The following is a 23,410-nucleotide window of genomic DNA, read 5'->3' as shown; positions in this document are numbered from 1 at the left end:
GCTGGTCATTGACTTAGGGTAGCATTAATGGTTGGTGTACATTTAGTTTCTTTGTTTGTGTATGGCTTTAAAAGTAGAATTGTATGCTTTGTTTTGATATGATTGGCTCTCATATTTTAAGTGTATTAAATAAAACTAATTTTAATTATATATATAGTAATTTGATATATATTATAAGATGGTATTACTTTTATTTTCTTAGAATGTAATTACTATTTTGTAAAATAGATCTGTTCACGAATTTATGATTTGGTTAGTTTATATTAATTTAAGCAACAAGTTAAATACACAGGTAAAAAGTTGTTGAATTTAATTTTGGTAATATTTGTTTGTGTTTGATTTGAGTTATTTTGGTGTCTTCTCAATTTACTCTATATTAAGTTTAATTTTACTATTCTTATCTCTAACCCTAAACATTAGAGGGTTTTTGTTGCCATATATTGATTAGTGAATTTTAATTTTAATTTTTTGGCAAGGCTAATAATCCTCTTCAAAGGTTGAAGAATCTTATTGATTCGTATTTTCACATACTAATAATTAGTAGTTTTTAATTAAATGATTCATTGTATAACTAAATTATCAGTTTTACCAATATAGGAAAAAAAAAGGTGCACAGCTATTTTAAAGTTGTAATAGTTGCTGTGAATGATTCCTTTGCCTACTTCCAACGCTCTGTCCTAACTCTTTTTCATCTCATCTTACCAACTCTAATGTTTTCCTTTCCACTTTTTTTTTCTTTTTTAAATTATTTAATTAATATTCCAATTCAATTGAATTGATAGGTGACATATTTTTAATTTTAAAATTTTGAGTTTTACCATGATTTTATTTTAAAAAATGTTATGAAAGATTAAATAAAATATATTTAAATTATCTTTATTTTTATTTTTAACTTTTAAATAATGAAAACTATTATATATTAAAGTAAATCTTAATATTGAGTTTTAAATAGAACAAGAATTTATCTTTAAAATCATTTATTTATTTGTTTCTTAGCAATTTTTTATTTAGTTTATACAAATGAAAATAATTAAAATTAAGAAGAAAAAAATGCCTTCAACACTTTACAACACAATTTTTATTTTATTGCTAAATGAATTTTATATGTGATATATCATTAAATAAGTATGATATTAAGTAGATGGAAAATGATACGCGGCTTTTATTACATTATTATACATAAATAATACATTATTTGGGTCAAATAATTTTTGTTTTTATTTCTCTATCTTTGCATGCATATAAATAGATCATATAAAATGTTATTGTTTTCTTTCGTTTTCTTTCTCTTCCACTCGAACATCTTTTTTTTTTCTATTTACATACACTTATACAATTTTAATTTCATTATTATAAATTTTTAACTAAAAAATAAATATTATAAAAAAATGAAAAAAAAAATAAAAAAAAACATCTATATGATTAATAACGTTAAACAATTCCTTCATCTTATTTTTTTTTACATTTCTAACAATAACTAAATCTACTCCTGGATGCTCAAGCTCTAAGACTTTTTGGATGTCGAAAATAACCTCTAGACCCTCCAGTTCTTCACAGTCTTTCCGATCAGTTGGATCTAATTCCTCCCGTTGCTGAACAATTTTATGAGAAGGATGTTTTGTCCCATACAAGAGAAAACCTTCTAGAAGGGTCGGGTTATGAGCAAGTGCTAAGATCTTTATGAAAACTCTTTTAAATCCTTTATAAGAAGATTGGTACAAGGTAAATAAACCTCGACCACCTATCCCACTCTCAAAGAGGTCCAGATGTCGGGACGAGCTGTTCTTCAACTCAAAGAAGTATAAAAACATAGCTAGTGTAGGTCGGATTCCGAGACCCCCCAGAGGATATGAAAGACTCGGATGAAGGCCCAACTATTAGGGTGTAACTGGGCAGGGGCCACGTTCAGTGCAATCAATAAACTTTTCTCGAGGTCGTTAAAGGGATGTCGGAAGCCGAGTCTTTCGAAAAGGGTGACATATATGAAAGTAAATGTTTGCAGAGGTGGCAGAGTACCATCCCTACACACGGGCTCGTGTAGCTCACATATTCCCACAACTACATCCTTTTCGTCGTGTTTACATAAGCCTGCTTATTCCTAAGGGTTTGGATTCTCTTTTCAATACAAAAGCCAGTGCATTCCCTTTTAAGGTTTAGTGAAAGGGTATTGTGAATTATAAAAGGTCATCCTGATTCTATTAAATCCAAAAACGGGAGAATCAATTTCCCTAATTTGAAATCCTAAACACTCAACAGGGCAACAATTTGAAACAAGGAAAAAATGAAGTCCTAAACAATTTTATTCTCTTTCTCTTCAAAACTGGAAGTCTCAAATCATAACATATGAAAAAAAAGAGAGTGAATTAGAGAGAAAGAAAGAGAAATTATTGTTCTGGTTTGGCTATCATTCTGAGACCGGAACACCTTACAACACCCTTGATAATAATAAAAATTTCCTTACAAATGTAAATATATAAGAAATTTTGATAGATGAGTGGATAGGTCGAAGAAGGACAATATTTTGTTAATTTTCTTCACAGTCTTTTGGGAGAAACTAATTCATAAAAAAACTTTCATAACATAATTTACACCTTAATTCGATGGATGAAAGATTTTTCTGAAGAAAGAAAGAGGAAATATGTCTTTTGCATCTTCAATCACTTAATTTGTCCAAACGAACATATATGAGAGTCAGTTCCCAATAAGTGAACATATCACAAATCATATTGTAGACTCACGCTATTACTTTGTCAAAACTAAAGGTAGTACAATATAGTACATGTGTAAATGATCATGTCCCATGAAATTGGTGGATCCAAAATCTTCATAGGAAAATTCATCAATTCATTGCATATATAAGATTGGCCTTTACAAATAATTAAGTTTTGTACATTCGATGGTTTAAACATACAAAACTGGGAATTGGGACGTGACGATTGTATGTCGATAATACAACATCTCTTTAATCAAATGTAATGTTGTCGATGGTTAAATCAATCGTTGTATTTTGAGGTAAAATAATAAAAAAATTATGAATATAATTAAGTTATGATTATTATGAGTAATAATTAGTATTTAAACGAAATGACTTTTTTAAAACACATTATCATCTAGTTTATCTTGTAAAACAAAGAAATTAGTATTAAAAAAAAAGAGTAAAGAAATGAGTAAAAAAATGCAATTATCCCTATTTTCCAAGGATAGAACAAAAATTTAATACTATTAAATACAAAATAAATTACTCTTATTCAAAAGAAAAAAGATGTAATTTCATATCTCTAACAAAATAAGTTATTTTTATTCAAAAGAGAAAAATGATAGTCAAACTCTCATTATCATCTTAATCTACAGTATACACTCGCTTAAGTTAGTAATTTAAGTCCGCTTATCACCTAGATTTGCAATTAGTTTTTGGATCAAATTTTAAATGACTTTCTTATTAATTTTGTATTATCGAGCAATACTTTACATAAACTGCGATTTAGATTGTTCTCACAAAACAATAATCTTTGACTACGATTAATTTTTTATGTTTAAAGTTGTTTAACTATTTAAAAAGTTGAGTTATGTTTTGTTTTCATGATTTAATTTTATATTTATTTTTTGTGATTTTTTAAAGATTTTTTTTTGTCATTATTAAGTGGTATATCTCGTTTCAAGTATCAACTTGGAGATAAAAAAAATATCTAACGTGTTATATCTCGTTATATATATATATATATAATTATTAAAAACCTAAATCTATTAAGAGTCAAATAGCTTTAGCCAACCCACCTAGTAATTAAAAATGCAAATCGCACTGAAAAAAAAAGCTTTATTAACTAATAAAATGATACATAAATTTATCAAAACGAAAACAACTATTTATTAACTAATGCATAAACAAATAAAAGTTTTCCCCAGATACCATGAGGGTGGCTACAAAGTCCAAGGAACCGACTTAATTTGCAGAGTGAATAACTGCAAAGTACGTGTCATTATGTGACACTGCTTTTAACGTCTTATAAATATTATTATCCTATCTTCTCATTTCTATTTCCTCAACCCGAAAGGAAGATAAAGACAAATTGATTGAAGAAACCATACTTGTGAGAAGTATCAAATGAAAGAAGATGGAACAAATGTTGAGAGCTTGATTCCTCCTTCAAATCTGAACTCAGAAGATGCATCTGAAAGAGAAGAAGAAGAAGTTGAGAAGGTGAAAGAAGATGATGTTGGAAAAGAAGAGAAGGATGGTGGTGGTCTTATTAACAATTTCATTTCTTTCATCTCTCACCATGAAAGTGCTTCTGCTGCTGCTGCTGATGATGATGATGGAGAAAAGGGAGGGGTTGAAGATTGTGAAGAGGGAAGAGGAGGGGTTATCAGAAAAATGGTTTCAAGTTTCTTCCATCAAAGTGAAGGTGAAGGGGTGGTGGGGGTAAGGGAAGAGGAGAAGGAAGAAGAAGAAATCATGGCTGATGAAAAAGTGAAACGCTTCAAGACAGAAAATGGAGGCATCATTCATAACATTTCTTCTCATTTACCTCCTTCAGTACCAGGTAAACAAACAAAAACTATGTATCTGGTTTTTCTATTACTTTTATGTTCTTTTTTTTTTAACTAAAAGTTTGATGGTGAATATTTTTTATTTACACAACGTTGTTGTTTTAACAGATAGTGCAGTTCCCACAGCAGACGAGGCCACTTTCTTGATTAACTCTCTTGTTCGTGACTAAGCAGAGCAAGTTCTTCAGTTTTTTTTTTTTTTCTGAGATTTTTTTGTTTGGTTGGTTTATGATGCCACTTGTAGTTTTTGTTAGTGTGAAGTGATTCAAAATTGCAGATGTGGATGATTTATAATCAGTATTTGGTCTTTTTTATTTACCAGTATTTTTTTATCACTATTTTTTACCAGTATTTTGCAGATGTGGATGATCAAAATTTTAAATTTTAAATTTATTAATGGTTATTGACTAAATATATATGATAGTAATTGAAGAAAATATACTCGATCTTTAAAGGATCAAAATTTTAAATTTATTAATGGTTATAGACCAAATATATATAATAGTAATAATGATGGTGGTAAACATATCTTAAATAATAGTCAAATTTCTTGCAATGTTGTTGTGACAGATCTAATGTCGACATTACGATTATAGGCCGCGATAACAAATAGATTATTTTTATGGGTATTTTTAAAATATTTTTTGTTTTGAGACTAAATGTATATTTTTAAAATCATTATTTTTTGGAAATTTAATTTTCAATATATACATAATTTTAAAAGTTGGGATGGGAACCCTTTCCATAATCACGCGGTTTTCAGATAATCACGCGGTTTTCAGTATAACGATATTTAAAAAAATATTTAATTTACACTGACTTTTAGTTTAATCAATTTAGTAACTATATTACATAGATTATTAACAACCGATTTATAAGTTTCTTATAACTTACAAAAAGTGTCACTGATTTAATTATTATAACCAATTTTCAATAATCGATTTAAAATCTTGATGCGAAAAGGTATTATATAGTGGTGGTGATATGTTATACAATATATTGCTGAAGCAATTTTTGTTCATTCAAAGCATAAGAATGAGTTTTTTCTCCACAACATAACACTCCTTTTGGAATCTCTTGTTACGCTTAGAATAAAACTTAAAAAAAGCAAAAACTCTTTCAAACATGTTCTTAATAAAACATCACTGCAGAAAACATGAAAACACACAAAGGAGAAATAAAATGCAGCATGTGTTTGATTCACCATCATGAGTTCAGCTACCTCATCCACCTTAGAGACTTGTACCTTTTCCCCTCACAGTGTTCATACACAAAATCAAGTTGAGGCACAACCCTTTGAAGGAAATTATCCACTATTTGCCAATACAAAAGCCTCCACTTTTTCAACAACATAAGGGGAAGAATGAAGATTCCAAACCCAAAAATGAATCCCAACTCAACACTCAAGAAATTTAACTCAATTGATCCATGCATTTCATATACTGGTGTTGGATCTGAATCTCTCACAATACCATTGCTGCAATCTTTCAGGGGTGGCCCACATAATCCTTCATTGCCCTCAAAATAACTTGCTTCAAATGTGTACATTTGACCACCACTTGGGATTCTACCCCACAAATGATTAAATGAGAGATTCAAGTATGCTAGAAAATTCAAGTCCAGAAGCTCAACTGGGATTTCTCCACTCAGATTGTTATTTGACAAATCCATGGATTCAAGATTCCTCAAATTTCCAATTGATGAGGGGATATTGCTTGAGAAAGCATTATGGGACAAGTTAAGATTATACATCGTTGTCAAACTCGAAAGTTCTTGAGGTATTGGACCTTGAAAATGGTTACAGGAGAGATCCAAGGAAGTCAAGGCTGAAGGAATTTTGATCCACTGCATTTGTGTTGCTCTGGACACGATTGTGACTGAATTCAAATAGCGACCACCAAACTGGTTAGAAGTGACATAGTAGGCAAATATGTGGTCAGCCACAGTGTAAGGTTCAGTTGACAACAATTTGAATAATTTTAAGACAAGAAACTCGTTGATAACAGAGAACAAAGTATTGTAACGGATGTTGTCATGATTATCAAACATGTCAAAAAATAATGTCCCCTGCTCTTCCTGGGATTCTGTTTGGTTACCAATCATTTTTGTCCAGCTTCTCAATAATGCTCCTGGTAGTATACCAGTGAAGTTATTGTAGGATAGATCCACAATATGAAGCATCTCCCAATTGGTAGTGCTGTGTGGGCATGAAATGGAACCATTGAGTTTATTTGACCTCAAAATTAGCACTCTCAGGGTGGAGATGTTCCTTAAGAAGCAAGGAAATCTGTCACTGAAGTGATTGTTTCCAAGATTTAAGACTTGTAAACTGTGACAGTTGGCTAGAGAATCTGGTATAACACCACCCAAGAGATTTTCATTGAGGTTAAGAAACCTTAGATTGCATGAACTTGAAATGGTATCAGAAATAGAGCCCTGGAGTTTGTTTCCTGCAAGGTTTAGTACTCTGAGGGTACTGTTCTTTGTCATCAAACACTTGGGAATGAAGCCGTTGAAGGTGTTGTAGGAAAGATCAAGCAAGCGGAGATAAGTAAAATTGCAGAAGGCTTCATGGATTTTCCCTTGAAAGTTGTTGTTTGAAAGGGAGAGATAGTGCACAAAAGGGATATAGTTGTTCAAGTCAAGTGGGAAAGTGCTGAAATTGTTGCTTGAGTAGTCCAAATGAACAGCATATTCTGTGAAAGTAGGAATTGATCCATGAAGTTGATTGGAATGAAGATCAAGAATGTATAGCTTGGAATGCAGATCATCAAAGGGCCCTTCCATAGTTGTGAGAAAATTGTTGGAAAGATTTAGATAAACCAGAGAGTCAAATCTCCAAATCCAGTTAGGTATTATTCCATGAATCTGGTTGTTGGATAGGTCTAAAGCATGCAACTGGGGGTGGTTTCTCAAGAACCCTGGGAATTCTCCTAAATTGCAAGAACCCAACAACAAATATTTCATGTTGGGAAATGATGAAATGTCATGTTCATCAATTGAAGTTATATCAACTGACAAATTGTTATGTGAAAGACCTAATGTATGTAAACTTTGTAGCCTCTGGATCCTATCAAGTGCTATGGTGCCACTGAATTCATTTGCAGAAAGTTGTAGGAAACGAAGTTCTTCAAGATGAAAGATAGATACAGGAATAGTGCCCTCCAGGCTGTTGCTGCTCAAGTCAATCAACTGTAATTTAGAGGAAGAAACATTTGAGAATTCATCCAATGGACCGTGAAATCCATTGTGAGAAAGGGTGAGTTCTTGTAAAGATGGAAGTGTAAAAAGTGACGCAGGAATTTTTCCACTGAGAGAATTATCTCCTAAATTGATAATGAGGAGATTTTCAAGTCCCTCAAAATGAGTTGAAATGGTTCCTGTGAAGCTGTTGTGAGCGAGAGATAAATATCTGAGATTCTTCATCATTCTGAAAGAGGGGAGTGAACCGGTAAACTTGTTAAAAGACAAGTCTAAGTAAACAAGATGAGTGAGTTCTGACATTGAAATTGTGAGTGTTTCAATGAATTGGCAGTTAGATAGATCTAACACAGACAACTGCTTTAGATTGGAAATAGAACCTGGTAATTTCCCTGAGAAATTTGTGTTGCTAAGATTCATGGTGTGAAGAAGAACTGCATCATCTTCTTGGAAGTTTGGCAAAGCTCCATGAAGATCCTTGTTGTTTGATACATCAAGAACATTGAGAGTTTGTATTTGGAAGATACCCTTTGGAAAATGGCCACTCAACCTGCAACTGCTAAAATTCAAAGACCTCAAATTCTTGAGCTTGTCAAAGTTCAAAGGAATGGAAGAGCTGAAATCATTGTAAGCAAGATTCAAATGCAGCAAATGATGCAATTGAAAGAGAGTGGAATTATGTAGTTCTCCAGAAATAAACTCCTCACTCAAATCAAGACCAGTTACATGGCCCATGCTGCATGTTACTCCATTCCATTGACAGCAATCACTACTTTCGTTCCAGTGAACCAATTTGGTGGATGTGTTTGGGTTGAATACAAGATTTTGCTTTAATTGGAGTAACAAGAATTGGTCATGGTGAAGACAGTGGCATGTTACTACGAGGATGTTGAAATTGAAGCATATCAAGCACAAGGGTATGAAGATATTGAAGAAGATTTGATGGATTTTCATTGCAGATGAGTATTTGAACTAACCAGATTGTATGGATTTGGTGTTTGAAGTTTGAACACTCGTACTCCTTTTATAGATATTCTGAAACTCACTCATTGTTGACTAAATTATATATACATAAGCGTTGCACCAGAGTGAAAGTTGTTTACATTTCATCATCATCATTCTTTTAATTTCTATGATTTACGTGAAGGAGACGCTCATAAAATTAAAGAATCACTATTTTTTGTCCAAAGAAAAAGTATATTATATAGGATGTATCAATTATGAATGAATTTGAATTAGTTGTAAACAGGGACAGATTAATAATGCGTTTCTTTGGCTATTACTGGTGGTGAAACAATTTAACAAGCATGTAACATAAAATTGATAAATATAAGTTAAAGGTTTTTTTTTTTAACTAACATTAACTACTTTGTCGTTAAGATTTTATATTAATAAGATCATTTTTCGGCCAAATGTAAACTAGTTTTTTAGTTGTTTATAAAAATTATTTTTGGCGTTGTTAAAATTATTTATTTGTCAATTAAAGATAAAAGTTTTTATCCATTAATTCTTGATAGGATTTCTCGTTAAACTATTTTTTAATGGATTTTAATCTAATTTGTTCTATTACAATGTAATTGTTATTTTGGTTGGTGTGTTACAACCGTTGTCAGAATAATATTATGTAAAAATTTGTATAATACATATATCATTCTAACATGTTTTTGATTCCAAATATACTTAAACTCTTTAAAATAATAATTTAACTCAAATTTCATATTACTCGACACTCTACTATAAGAGTTTACAAAAAGTTAAATACAAACTTAAAGTTTCTTTAATTTAAAGTGACTAAAATCATAAACTTAAAATCTATTATATAGTTACTAATACTTGTTCATCCGATATAAGACTTTTTGAGATGTATTACTTTCATCAACTTAAATATATACAAAATAATTAAAATTTAAAATATTTCAATAGTTTTAATTAAATAAAATATTTAAAATTTGATGAATTTATAATGAAATCAAATCTATTAAAAAAAATTTGGAATAGTAAATTTTCGTATTCAAATAAGAGAAGAGGTAAGTGATAGAAAAAGAAATGTATAGAATTGTTTTTTTTTAAAGAAAATAGTGGAATTAAAAGTAAAGATATTTAGAAAAACAAAATAAGAAAATATAATATTGTATATATAAGATACGTACTTTTTCATTTGTATGTAGGCGACTGAGTCAAATGACGAGGTTCACTTCAATTTCTCAGTTTTTGCATGTTGACGTGTTCAAAGCAGGAAGTTACTCCATTTTTCTCTTTCAATACTTTAATCCACTTCGATCTATTTCAATATTGTTATTTATGAATTTTAATCCCTGTCAATAGGTAACAACTAATTATTTATATACCTTTTCAAAATAATATTAAAAGAATAAACATTATAAAATAATGAACTTGTTAAACATGATTATTTTTTTGGATCTTTTTAAAGATTAAATGCTAAACGGTTAAAATGGGGTGGATTGAACCGCGATCCTAGGAAATAAAGAATTGATTCCATGTGTCATATTTTCGTATATTCTAACGTAAATCAAAATTTATGCATCAATTTTCTATCTCATTATTTCTATAACATTATAGTCACTGTTATATGTTTAGAATTTTCCAGTTAAATAATGTTATAGTACGGAAATTTTAGGTTTTTGATTCAAACAAGCCAAAATTCTGACTGCACGATGATCATGGAGAAACGTTGCACATTTTAAGTCTTTAAAGTCAAGCAAACAAGATTAAAACATTGTAGGAGGAGAATATAAAATAAAGTTGGAGATTAGAATTGGAGAATAAAAAAAGACATAACATGACAATTAATTAACGTCAGAAAACAAACAACGACAGGGGATCTTATATCACACGATGAACCATTAAATCAACTAAGAATTGTTGATGCCCTAATATATTATGAGGTTTTGATTTAAAAGTTTTCTTCGTGTTAACAGGGGTTTAAAGATAAAAATATAATGTAATACAACTCTTAATACAATACGAATCAAGCTAATGTAAGAGAATATTTATCGAGTCTATCTTTTCTGGGATTATTTTTTAATTTTTAATAAAAATTGAAATTAATTCATATTTAAAATTTTAATCTAATTTAGTCATTCAACTTTATAAATATGTGAATCTAGTTCTTTTAACCAAATTTTGTTAAGTTTATTTGATGTTTCAAACGCGTTTCATGATAATATTTGAATTAATATTGTAGTGAAAATATGTTAAACGGGGTAGACAATTCAAATACAATCATGAAATGCATATGAAATGTCAACTAAACATAATAAAATTTGATTAAAAGGATTAAATCAACTTATTTCTAAAGTTAGAGGACTAAATTTGTTTAAAGTTTCAGATATAGACTAATTTCATATTTTACTCAAAGTTAAGATACCAAAAATATATTTAACATTTTTTTATTTTAATTTGAGTAAACATTAAAAATATATTGATAAAGTTCCTTTAAATATATTTTAAAACACAAAAAAAAAATAACAGTAGAATGATTATATCAAAAAGATTCAAATTCAAATTTCTTTCCAATGACATTTTAGAGAGATTCCAGACAAATGAATTTTAAGTAAAATTCATGTTAGAGATTTAGACAATTAATTTATGAATTTCTCCTTTTATATATTGTTCATTGTATTCCTCTTTATCTAATTTTACATTTGAATTTTTTACTTGTTTAATTTAATCATTTAATTAGGTTATAATTAAAAAGCTAACGAATTAAAAAGGTCAAGATTGTTTCAAAAACATAATAATAAACAGATTAAACAAGAGGATGGATTAATTTAAAAGCTTTTTTTAGTAGAAATAATTATTATTAAAAATTATTTTCTAAATCGTTTTATGATAAATTTTATAAACAGTTTTGATAACTCTTTTATAAAGTGCTTAATAAATGGGAACACTATAAAAGAGACGAAGGAAAGAAGAAGAAAAAAAAAAGACTATAAGATGGTTTTCTAGATGTTCAATTATCTCTTAACCTAAATCCCATTAATCTCACATAGATTTCTTGATTATTCTTAAAAATTAATAAAATTTCATATCTTCATCACAAGCAATATGCAACACTCAATTATATGAACTGTTTTTTTAAAATAACCTATCAAGAAAAAATATATATATCCAGTGTTAAAACCTTACTATACTAACATGTTAAACCTAAAGGCGAAAAACAATTTAAAAAACGAGAAAAGATTTAAAAAAAAAAAATTACTTGATGATGGAACTGTAAGAGTAAAAACAAAAAGAACCATTTCCTAGAGAACTTGTACATGCAACTTGGTTCAAGAGAATTTATTGATTAAGCACAAAAGATGCATCTAAAATGAAAGAATATGGATGAATTATTGAAAAACTTTCTGTAAAGTGTTTTTATTTTAATCAGCTCTCTTCTACTTTTTATTTGAAGAAAACTTATATATTTCCTTCAAAAACAACAATTAATTAGTTAATTAATATTAATGACAATCATTTATATTATATCAAAATCTATTACAAACAAACAAATTGATCCAGGGATAATTGATTATTTGTATAAACTATACTTGGAATATCTCGAAATAATCAATTATTTCTTAAGAATAATTAATTGTGAATTTAATAAGATAATTGATTATGAACTTGAGCATTTTTTAAGTCTAATAAGCCTATCAAGATAATTGATTTATTATGTTTTAATTGATTAAATTATTTTTCATTAGTTTTTAAAAATATATTTTTGAGAAAAATATAAGGTGTTAATAAATTAAAAAAAATTGTTGGAAGCTCATACAATTTTAAAACCAAACATGAAAATAATAAAACTTCCTTTGAGTATGAGATTAAGATTGGACTATGAGATTAATAGTTATGCTTATTTTTTTATTTTTTAAATTGACAAAGATAATTAAGAGATAAAACTTGTGATTGAATCTCAAATGTTATAATTACAGTTCTAGTCTTTAAGATTCGGTGTGAATAGGGTTTTGGTGTCCTAAATTTTAAAAAAAATATTAGTTCATAATAATAAATTTAATAAACTAAAGTAATTTTAAATCATTTTTAGTATTTAAATGTGAACATATTATATATATATATATATATATATATATATATAATATGCTATTTTTAATACATTTATAATTTATTCTAATTTTTTTATCAATTATAATATGATTGTATGTTCTTATACGGTGGAGGAATATTGCTTTTTCAAGGCATGAAGAGGTGAAGTATCTTATTCTAGTAAGAATATTTGACACTGATTGTGAAATTTATATAAAAGTATTTTTAAGTGACTCATTTTATGGTTTTTATTGGAAGCCACATAATGATCTGAATTGCAAGATCGACATGTTCATTTATAATTACGTTATCTTGAATATGAGAAAAGACTCACACTAAGAAACAACCCTTGAAGTTCCTACTGAAAAATAATACATTGAGCCTGTATAGAAAAATATAACACTAAAAATATATACCTAAAATCATATTGGCAAGTGTGAGTCTAAATTAGGTAAATAAAATGAAGTTTAAGACATCATAAGAAAGAATATTATTAACTCATTGTTTGAAAATTGTAGGTTGGAAGTGGTTTTAACCTTGATTGAACTCAGATCTCATTAGTATTATATCTGTAATAAATTTTTCACCCATTAGTATCTAAGAATAAAATTCGCGGTGAATAGTTAGTATCAGGGTATTTATTACTCGTAGATAGCAGGTAGCAGATATTTTGATACCTGTTTATAAATGGGTCGGGTGAGAATATCATATGATTTGTACCTATAGGTATTTGTTACTCACAACAAATTAAAATTTAATTTGTATTTTATTAGGTTAAATTTAATTAATATTAAAATTTAATTTATATTTATTGGATTAAATTTAATTAAAATTAAAATTTAATTTATATTTAATTTCATTTTTTTTAGTAATTTTAATTAAATTTTATTTTAAAAATTTTAAAAATACTTTTTTAAAAATACTTATGGATATCTACGTGTACCCACAAATTTCAAAAAACTCGTCAGTATTTATTATAGATATCTATGTGTACTCACAAATTTCAAAAAACTCATCAGTATTTATTAAACGGATAACGAAACGAGTTAGGGATGAATTTTTTTTTTTACATATGGAATTACAAATAAATATTATCCTTATCTATTCCGATCTATTATCATTCCTAATTAAAACTAATAATTAATATTAATAATTGTCAATATCTTATGTGAATCAGAATGAAATCATCATACTTCAACTCATACAAAAGCACAACATCGAGCACCACGGACAATGCTCAGAAGTGCCTAATTCAAAGCCATTTCATTCTCTCAATGAGACGACTTTACAAAGAAAATTATAAAAGAAAATGATGACTGTCACACACTTTCTCCAAAAGGAAGTCTGAAAAATCTTGAAAAGTATGATGTATCATCTTACTCAAATGCACATCTCAACACATATTTAATCTCTTTCACATTTAGGATATAACCTTTTTGTTTTGTTTTGTTTTCTATAAATGAGGTTTTCTTTTATTTTTTATTTTTTGTTATTAAGGATGTTTTCATATTACTATTGTTGAATACAAGGTTGAATTGCAGTTGGAAATTGGACGGGGTGGGTGGAAGAAAAAGAAGATGGTGATGTGTTCGGTTAAGCAGCATTAAGGGAAACAAACAGAGAATTCCAGAGGAAGATTGAGGTTCAAATTAACAAAAATTATTATTTACCACTTTTATATGGTTTTCGTGAAAATGAAATTTATATGAAACTAGTTGGATGATTTAATCTGTCTGATAATACAAATTCTATAAAGGAATAATAAGTCCATTTATATGGATTAAAGAAATTCATGCACGTAATACAATTATTAATAAAAACTCCAAAAAATAGTCAAATTTACAATAAATTAATTAATATTTAATTAGACTTTTTGTATATATGTAAGTATTTCTAGAGAATTCTGCTTCCATATTTATTTATATTATTACTCAATGAACTAAATTTTCTCGATGTAATTCTTTTAGTGGACTAGCAAATTTATGTGTGTTTTAATCTAATTTAACGTGTTTGAGTGTTTATATGTCCACTATTTTTGTTTTTAAAAGGTGGGATGGTGGATCAATAAAAAAGGTAAAATGAAGAATGATAGATGAAGAAGAGAATGAAGATGAAGATTTTGCAAGAATGTAGATTACAATCAATTAAATTATTAAGGCTAGAACAAAAACTTATAAAGTAAATAAACAAAAATGGTGAATCAAATTGCTATAATCAATATTTGATTAGCCATTTTTTTTGGTTTGTGGGTGTTGTTAGATTGTCCCAAATTGTATCCACAATTTGTCTTTCTTGTTTATATTTGAACTTCATATTTATATATTACCATCATTTTTTGATAGTTACCTGATATAATCAAATAAAAAGAAATTTCATAAACTAAAGTAACTATCTTATACTACCCACAATATCTTAGATATTCTCCTCGTTGATTATCAGCAAATTATTGCATATAATTGTTTTTTCAACTTAGCTTCAATCTATCTCGATCACTCTTCTCTCAATGTCTCTATGCTTCGATCAAGATTTTCTCAATGTCTTTCTATCTCGATCAGACTTTTTTCAATATTTTAATAATGTCTTAAGCTCTATTCCTTTTCTCGATCCTATTTGTTTTAACACATTTTTTTCATCTTTTATACATCAATTTGCTTATTTATCTTTTTGATTCAATTTACTCTTTAATATCCTCAACAATAAGATAAGCTTTCAATCAAGTGTAAAACATTGATACAACATAAACCAATTAAAATATTTCAAATTCTTATTTCTTAGTCTAAATTTAAAATTGTAATATTTTAAATAATCAAATTATTATTACAATAAATTTATAGAATTCTTTTAAAGTTTCTTGTTCGAAACATATTTTTGACATAAAAAAAAAACAAATTATCTTTAATAATTAATTACCCTCTAAACGTTTATTATTTGAATACATTGTTAAAGAACTTCTTTTTCCTCTCTAGCGAATTATCTCATATAAAGATGGGAAAGTTTGCTTTGATTTCTTAGAAAATTTTAGAATTTATAGGAATGGTTCAGCCTTTAATTAATATATATATATATATATATATATATATATATATATATATATATATATATATATATATATATTAGAAAGGACTAACTAGAGTAAAAGAGATTTATTTTGATCATTGAAGAAAAAATAGATATTTTAAATTTGATTTAGCTAAGTAAATTCGATATATCCAATTTTGATAATGTTTTTAGATGCTATTGAGGAGGAAATTGATATGTTAATTTCATAAACTACTTGGATGATAACATTAAATAAATATAAATATTAAAAATAAATTAGGTTAATGTATGTTTTGTTGAGATTAATCTTTTGATATTTAGATTACATAATTTTGTATAGGTTAAGCTCACATTAATTTAAATAAATATAAATATTAAAAATAAATGAGGTTAATGTCTATTAAGTCAAAATTAGCTTTATTTATTTTAGTTTATTTTTTTAACTCAAATAAATAAAATATTAAAATCAAAATTAGCTTTATTGTTTTTAGTTTATTTTTTTTAACTTAAATAAATAAAATATTAAAAGTAAATATGGTTAATGTCTAAGCGAACTGTTAATCTTCTTTATTTTAAATTTTAAGTTCAACATCTGATTGACACTAATTTAAATAAATATAAATATTACAAATAAATAAGATTATAATGAGCTAAATCAATATTATAACCTTAATTGCTTTTAATATTTATTTTAGTTAGCATACGTTAAGCTAACACTAACCACAAATTTATTTAATACAAATTTAGAAATAAATTTATATTTTTTTAATTTTTTTGTTTTAAAAAATTGTCTTAACATCGATTAAGTTAATGGTAATTTAAAACTAACACAAATATTTATTTATTAAAAAATGTTAAAAGTAATGTTGACGTGCATCATCTTTTAAGTTTTTCTCTTAACCGTGTTAAGTGTCATTTTCTTATGAATTAGCCGTAAAAGTTACATTATCTTTTCAAACTGTTTTTTAGCGCTAAACTAAAAAGTACTAGTAAAAATAGTTTATTAATACAATTCCGTCAAAACATCTATTTTCAAGTGAAAAGACAAACCCAATCTATAAGAAAATATATAAGGTAAAAGTGACCCAAAAGTGTTTATCTCATGAAAACATGCTCAATTGGAAACTTCTCTAGCTACGTAAATTGTAAATTCTCTTATGTTATTAATTTATCATATCTCTAGTTCACGTAAATCATATTAAGTTGGATAATTGTTGGAAGTAAACCCAATCTAAGGTATGCTCTCACGTGCATACGATGATTATGTTGTATTTACCAATGTCTAGATGGTTATGTGATCTTTTGTCATTGTGTGCAAGGTTAACAAACATTACAATCATCTTTTAGGTAACTATTATGGTCCTCCTTTGATATAAAGATCGTCTCATCGTTCATATAATTCCCTCTCAATGAGATTAGTCTTCTAGGATCATGTAGGTTCCTTAGTAAAAATGTACCTAACAAAGTTCTACCAAAATGACTTCACAACATGAAACCATTCCTTTCATTACATAAGCTTCCACCCAAAATAATCCCATGACTGAAACTTATTTACACATGATCTTTTTTATTGTTAATATTTATTAAATCTTATAAATTTCGTTTCTTTTTCAATGTCCGATCATAATGTACTCTGACTAAGGTGCTATAAGATATTAAGTCTTTTAATAAAATTTAAATTTTCATTTAGGATTATCATTTTGAAAATGAAGAGATATAACTTCCAAGAATGAAAAAGAGAATAGTTCAATCTCAACATGTAGAGAGCTCCCTAGTAGAAAAGATTAAATTTATGCCCAACAGTTTGATCTTTTTGCCCAAAGGTGACATCTAATGCTAAGATAATCGAACTCAAAAATCTAGACTCATGCGAGTTTCATAAACTCGAGTAGTGAACCCGACTCGCAAATTTGTAAGAGTCTACTTCATATGAAAAAAAAAATGTATATAATACCATACCAATTCAAAATTTCATCACCACAATTAATGAAAATAGTAAACAATAGTTCAACAATTCTAAAATAACTTAGGTCAACGCACATGATTGTTATATAAGTTCCAATTGAACACCTTGACTAAATTTGTCCTTTCCTTTGTTTTTTGAACATCATACTACTACTTTGAGTGGTATCAACCTCTTCAATATGATAATCATCAAACTCATCAGTTCTATTTTGTCTTCTCTTCCTTTCTTAAACTTTCTTAGTCTTTGCCACAACTTTCATCATTACAACTTTCACTTCTTATGGAACTGAGCAATAATTTGAACAACAATTACATTTAACTTTTTTTTTTTTGCATTGCCTAAAACATCTACTTTATGATTCCATCTAATGTTGATCTTATTTGTTGAAGTATTTTTACTTCTAGGTCTAAGAAGAGAAGATGCAATAACATTAGGATCACAAAAATTTGAAGCAGTCCCACTTCTAAACATTATAAATTAGTCTCAAACAACTAAAAATGAAATGATGTGTTTTATTAGAAAAACAAGAATAAAAAAATAATTTAAATCATAAAAACACACACACACACACACACACACACACACACACACACATATATATATATATATATATATATATATATATATATATAACATTGCGTGGAGGGAGAAAGAAGAGACTACGAGAGAGTGAGTGAGGTCAAACCAATGAAGGGGAAGTAGACTGACAAACTAAACAAGGCATTCTCCAGAAGACTACGATGCAATTGGAAATGGTTGGGAGGTGGCAGAACGATGTACACACGGTGATGAAGCGGCAACAGGAGGTGGCAAAATGAAAAAATAGAGGTGTTTTCACCTTTGATTTTTGCTAAAGGACCACGACATAACTAGAGCTGCTTAGGTGGCGAGGGAACGACATTCGAACAGTGGTGAAATGTGAAATAGAGGTTAATATTGGATATGCAAAACTAGTGTCAAAATGTGAAATGTGTTTTCACCTCCTCTTTCGCTTCATTCTTTGTTCTTCAATCAAGGTTACTGGATATGTGATTTGGACTTTTGCACCTTTGATTCCTTTTGGATTTTCGATTTGGTTTAATGTGATTTGGGCTTTTGCACCTTTGATTCCAACGACAATTGAGCAACACGCTACGTTAACTACTATTGGAGCTTTTTGTCAAGTGAGTGTCAAGCGACCTGAATATGACGTCCAATGCTCTGAATCACTGGAACCACTATCAAGTGAGTTCCTAGTGGTCTTAGAGTGGTGCCCAATGTTATGGCAACTAGAGCTCACTGACTTGACCTTTCGAAGTGGCACCCGACGATACATATCTAATGTCCAACACCATATCAAAAGCCAGGAAAAAAAAGGGCACTTCAACTTATGAATTGGCTCAAATAGTCTCTTTTACCTCTTTTATAACTCTCTATCCATCTTAATTCAATGTACAAATATATATGAATATAAGCCAATTCTTAAACCCAAAAGTCCAGTCTCAACCATTCATTAATTCAACCAACATTCAACTATAGTCAATGAAATTAAATCATAAATTTCACATATTCAACCTAACCATCAATTTCACTCAATTCTTCAAACATTCACATCAAACATAGTCATATTTCTATCAGCAAGTATAAACGATAACGATTAAAACTAATTTCTCTTACCTTGATTAATTAGTTTCTTAATTCACAATTGTTCCTTAGGACTTTTTCTCGTAAAATGATCTAATTGTCGTACTTAGGATCATAATATGATAAAAAATAATTTAAAATATATGAATATTCACCATAGTTTATTATGAAGAAATATAAGAAAAATATGATCCAAAAGCCGAGTATATAAGAAATGTATTAACACACCTTTAACTAAATATGTAAAATTAATGAGTTTTTAAAATATTTTTACTTTCCGCCCAAATATTTATAAGAAAAAAATCAAGATTAAGCAGTTCTTTAACAGAAAAAAAATGTTTGAGATCGTTGATATTTAATCTTGAAAATCATATTTTTTATTTATGTAATATCAAAAAAGATAGATATAAGTACGATGACGGCGTATACACTCACACGATTACTCTAACTTTTATTTTTGAAGGATATCGAACAAGGCCATACAAAAAGAAAAAATATGCAGAAAACTATTTTTTAATTAATTTTTGTTTTGGAAGAAAAAAATATAAAACGTACAATACAAATATCCAAAATTTAAAACTTTTTTATTAAAATTATTATATATTTTAGTCAATAGACAGATTAAAAGTAATTTAAACTACACAATTATAAAAGGAATTAAAACCCTAGTAAAATTTCTGTTTGAAAGGATATAAGCAAAACTAGGTGAGTCTGGAACTAACATTATGGCGCCATGAATAGCGGGGCCCACGGGTGTTGTAAAATATTAAAGCTTTCATGGATGGCTTTGTAAAAAAAAAAAAAAGGCTTCCTGGTAAAGTGGAGTAATACCATAAAGATTGGTGAAGTCAAAATCCAAATTTCTAGAAGCATGGAACGGTGAGGATCTCATGTAATAATAAATTAACATACCTCATTAGACTCAAATCACCGGAGATTTACTTGTAATCAAGGAAGGATGTAAACAAGACGTATAGAATACGGTAAGTGATAAATATTCGTTTTGTATTTGTTTTTATATTTTAGTGGATATTTGTTATTTGAGTATTTATATTTTTTTTAATATTTATGAATATTTATAAATATTTTTTTTAATATTAATAGATATTTATAAATATTTTTTAAAATATTTAATAATATATTTTAATAGTAAATTCAAATAAAATATAATACATAACATTTATAAATTTCAAGCAAAGTTCAAATAACTTATTTAAAAAGTGTTGAATGACAGTTTACATAAAAATAAAGCTTTTTTTAAAATCAATTGATAAAGAATAATTCATTCAAAATCAATGTGTTAATATTTTAATCATATTTTTTTTAAAATTTTTAATTTAAATTATAGTATAACGGGTACGGAGATATCCACGGATATGGATAATATGATACTAGTACCAGTTCTGTTAACATGCGGGTACAAAAATACATGTATCTGCTACCATATATCCATTTACAATATCAATTTTCTCCGTTATAGATTTTATCCACGGATACTTGCTCGTATATATTTCTACTTGTAATCCAACATAACCAAAGACTCATCCTTCCCAGCGGGTAAGTGAAGATAGATACGGAGAGAGAAATTATTATATATTTTATTTTTTATAAATTTAAAGGAAATAAATTTTAAGACATTATTTTTTATATAATAGCCATTGAAATAAGGTCATCTACAATTTTTTGGTCAATTTCCCAAGATCTTAATTTTTCGGTATGATTAATTATCATTTCTCCCACGTCATTGTCTTTTAATTTCTTTAGGACCATACACTTTGACAAATGACGTAACATTGTTGAGGTCCCTATATTTGAACCACCAGAATCATACTCTACACCACATGCATTACATTTTGCCTTTTCTTTACTTTCTTTTATATCATTTTTTTGTAAAATGATCCCAAACTTTAGAAGTAGTTCCCCTAGGTCTCTTACTTTCTCTACCAAAATTTGTACCATCATTATCAATCTCTTATACGGTTGGTGGCAAAGAATCATTCAAATTATCATTAACACGTTGATCATCTACTGTTTCAGAATTCATTTTGTTCTGTAATCACCACAAATATTAACTATATAAACAAACAACCAAAAATGTCAAGTAGTATAACTTTAAAACAAAATAAAGTATGAAGTGAAAGTGAGGGAGAAAGATGAGAGATACAATTTAGAACCGTGAAAATGATGAACAATCAAATAATGTGAAGTCTAGAAGCAGCGGTTTCAAGACGACAACAGCAAACAAAAAGATGCAGTGGTGAATTAAAGAGAATATCATTTAGGTGTAGGATTTTATTTTTTTAATCTTATATATATATATATATATATATATATATATATTAATTTAATATTTACAATTTATTGGCAGGTGGGTGAGCCAACCCGGCTCATCACGGGTTCAACCCGAATGAGCCGGGTTCTTAGTGAGTTGGGTTCATTTTTAACCCGTACTGAAATTTGTAATTTTTTTTTTTCAACCCAATCCGGCCTGAACCCATGATGAGCCTGGTTGGCTCGCGGGTTATAACCTATTTTGACGGCTCTACTAATACTATAGTTTGATAAGTGACAAGAATGATTTGATGTTAGATAGTAATTTATATTTTTATGATTTTGGTTTGTATTTGGAGTGTAACATAATTTGGGATTTTATTTGGATTGTATTGAACTTTATTTAGATTTTAATCGGAATTATAATTTAGTTTTCTTGAGATTAAAGGAAAAAAAATTGTGTTTTTTTTAATTAAGTGAACCAGTGAGTCAACCTATTAAACCCGCCAACCCGTGATGGGTTGGGTCAGATTCTAATTTTTTGGGCTCGGTAATAAGTAAGTCAGGTTGAATTGATTCACTAAATGATCAACTCGTGGTGAATCGAGCCAAACTAGGTTGAAAGACCCATTTTGACCGCTTTAGCTTTTATGCTAAAATAATGGATGAAGAAGGAAGACGGCCAAGAAAAGAAAAGATATACGTGTAATTTTTTATGGATAGGAATGGTTCATTAATAATATATATGGAATAAAATACAAGACATAAACCAAAATAGGGATCTTATTCCTCCTTTACTCTCGTCCATTAACTAAAGAATTAATTGAAATTTAAAATTAGAAAAATTACAATTTGATATTTTTGTTTAGACCAATGCTTTAATAAGCCTGTGTGGATTACTGAGGATTTATAGACTGACCACTGTATCACTGTACTGTACTATCATATGTAAGATAATAACATTTGTTTCAACACTTAACACTTGTATGTTTGATAATGTAGTATTGTCATTCAAATAACTGCTGTGTGAGGTAAAATGAGAAAAATTAAGAGTTGAGAAACGAAAGATTGAAGAGTTTTTTTAGTGTTTATGAATGAGAATTCAATGGAGATGAGAGAAGCTTAGTGATACCTAACATGATATGATATTATTAGAAGATTAAATTATAGATATGAGTTCAGATATGATCTAAACACATATTTACATATTTTGGATGGTGAACTTTTACCTATGATAGATTGTTTCTCTGTTATAGAACCATAATTGCTTGTAATGTAATATAAAATCTAATTTAAGTTGAGTTTTTAAGTTTTTTTTTTTTTTTTTACAAAGATTTTTTATTTTCTTTTAAATAAAAATCTAAACTTTTTTATATCTTTTACCAGTGAGTATAATTTATAAATAATTCTTTTTATTCACACTTTTAAATTTTAAAAATCGAATGAAACAAACATTACGTTCTACTCACATATTACCATATCTTAGATTTCTATTTATGACAATATGACCACCAGAAAGAAAAAGAAGATAAATCATTAAATGAAAAGTAAACAAGAGATGAAACAAAAAGATAAAAAGGAATCATATTGTCATAAGCGGGAAGAAGGAGAAAATAAAATAAAATAAAGAGAAATTAGGAAGAAAAAAAATCCTAAAAGGTAACCAAATAGGTTAATAAAAATAACTATGCTAAACAAGAAATAAATTTT

General features: G+C 27.9%; 2 protein-coding genes across 2 annotated transcripts; one reads left to right on the top strand and one right to left on the bottom strand.

The window, feature by feature from the left end:
- The first annotated feature begins 4,005 nt into the window (after positions 1 to 4,005).
- Positions 4,006 to 4,864, top strand: LOC114185926. The gene is made up of 2 exons (XM_028073891.1): positions 4,006 to 4,541; positions 4,657 to 4,864. Exons 1-2 carry the CDS (start codon positions 4,103 to 4,105, stop codon positions 4,716 to 4,718), a joined length of 501 nt encoding a protein of 166 aa, XP_027929692.1. The 5' UTR covers positions 4,006 to 4,102; the 3' UTR covers positions 4,719 to 4,864.
- A 902-nt stretch (positions 4,865 to 5,766) lies between these two features.
- On the bottom strand, positions 5,767 to 8,484 carry LOC114184327 (receptor like protein 22-like). The gene has a single exon (XM_028071637.1). The coding sequence runs from the start codon at positions 8,482 to 8,484 to the stop codon at positions 5,767 to 5,769; it is 2,718 nt and encodes a 905-aa protein (XP_027927438.1).
- Between the last annotated feature and the right edge of the window lie 14,926 nt (positions 8,485 to 23,410).

Source organism: Vigna unguiculata, chromosome 5 (assembly GCF_004118075.2).
Source record: "Vigna unguiculata cultivar IT97K-499-35 chromosome 5, ASM411807v1, whole genome shotgun sequence".
Classification (NCBI taxonomy): Eukaryota; Viridiplantae; Streptophyta; class Magnoliopsida; order Fabales; family Fabaceae; genus Vigna; species Vigna unguiculata.
The sequence above is the reverse complement of the archived record's forward strand: the minus strand, read 5'-3'. Positions and strand labels throughout refer to the sequence as shown.

Excerpts from the sequence above, each read along its gene's own strand:
- LOC114184327 (XM_028071637.1), bottom strand. The coding sequence starts at position 8,484 with ATGGGCCATGTAACTGGTCTTGATTTGAGTGAGGAGTTTATTTCTGGA.
- LOC114185926 (XM_028073891.1), top strand. The coding sequence starts at position 4,103 with ATGAAAGAAGATGGAACAAATGTTGAGAGCTTGATTCCTCCTTCAAAT. Across the intron at positions 4,542-4,656 it reads TTTACCTCCTTCAGTACCAG|ATAGTGCAGTTCCCACAGCA; the intron begins GTAAACAAACAA and ends TTGTTTTAACAG.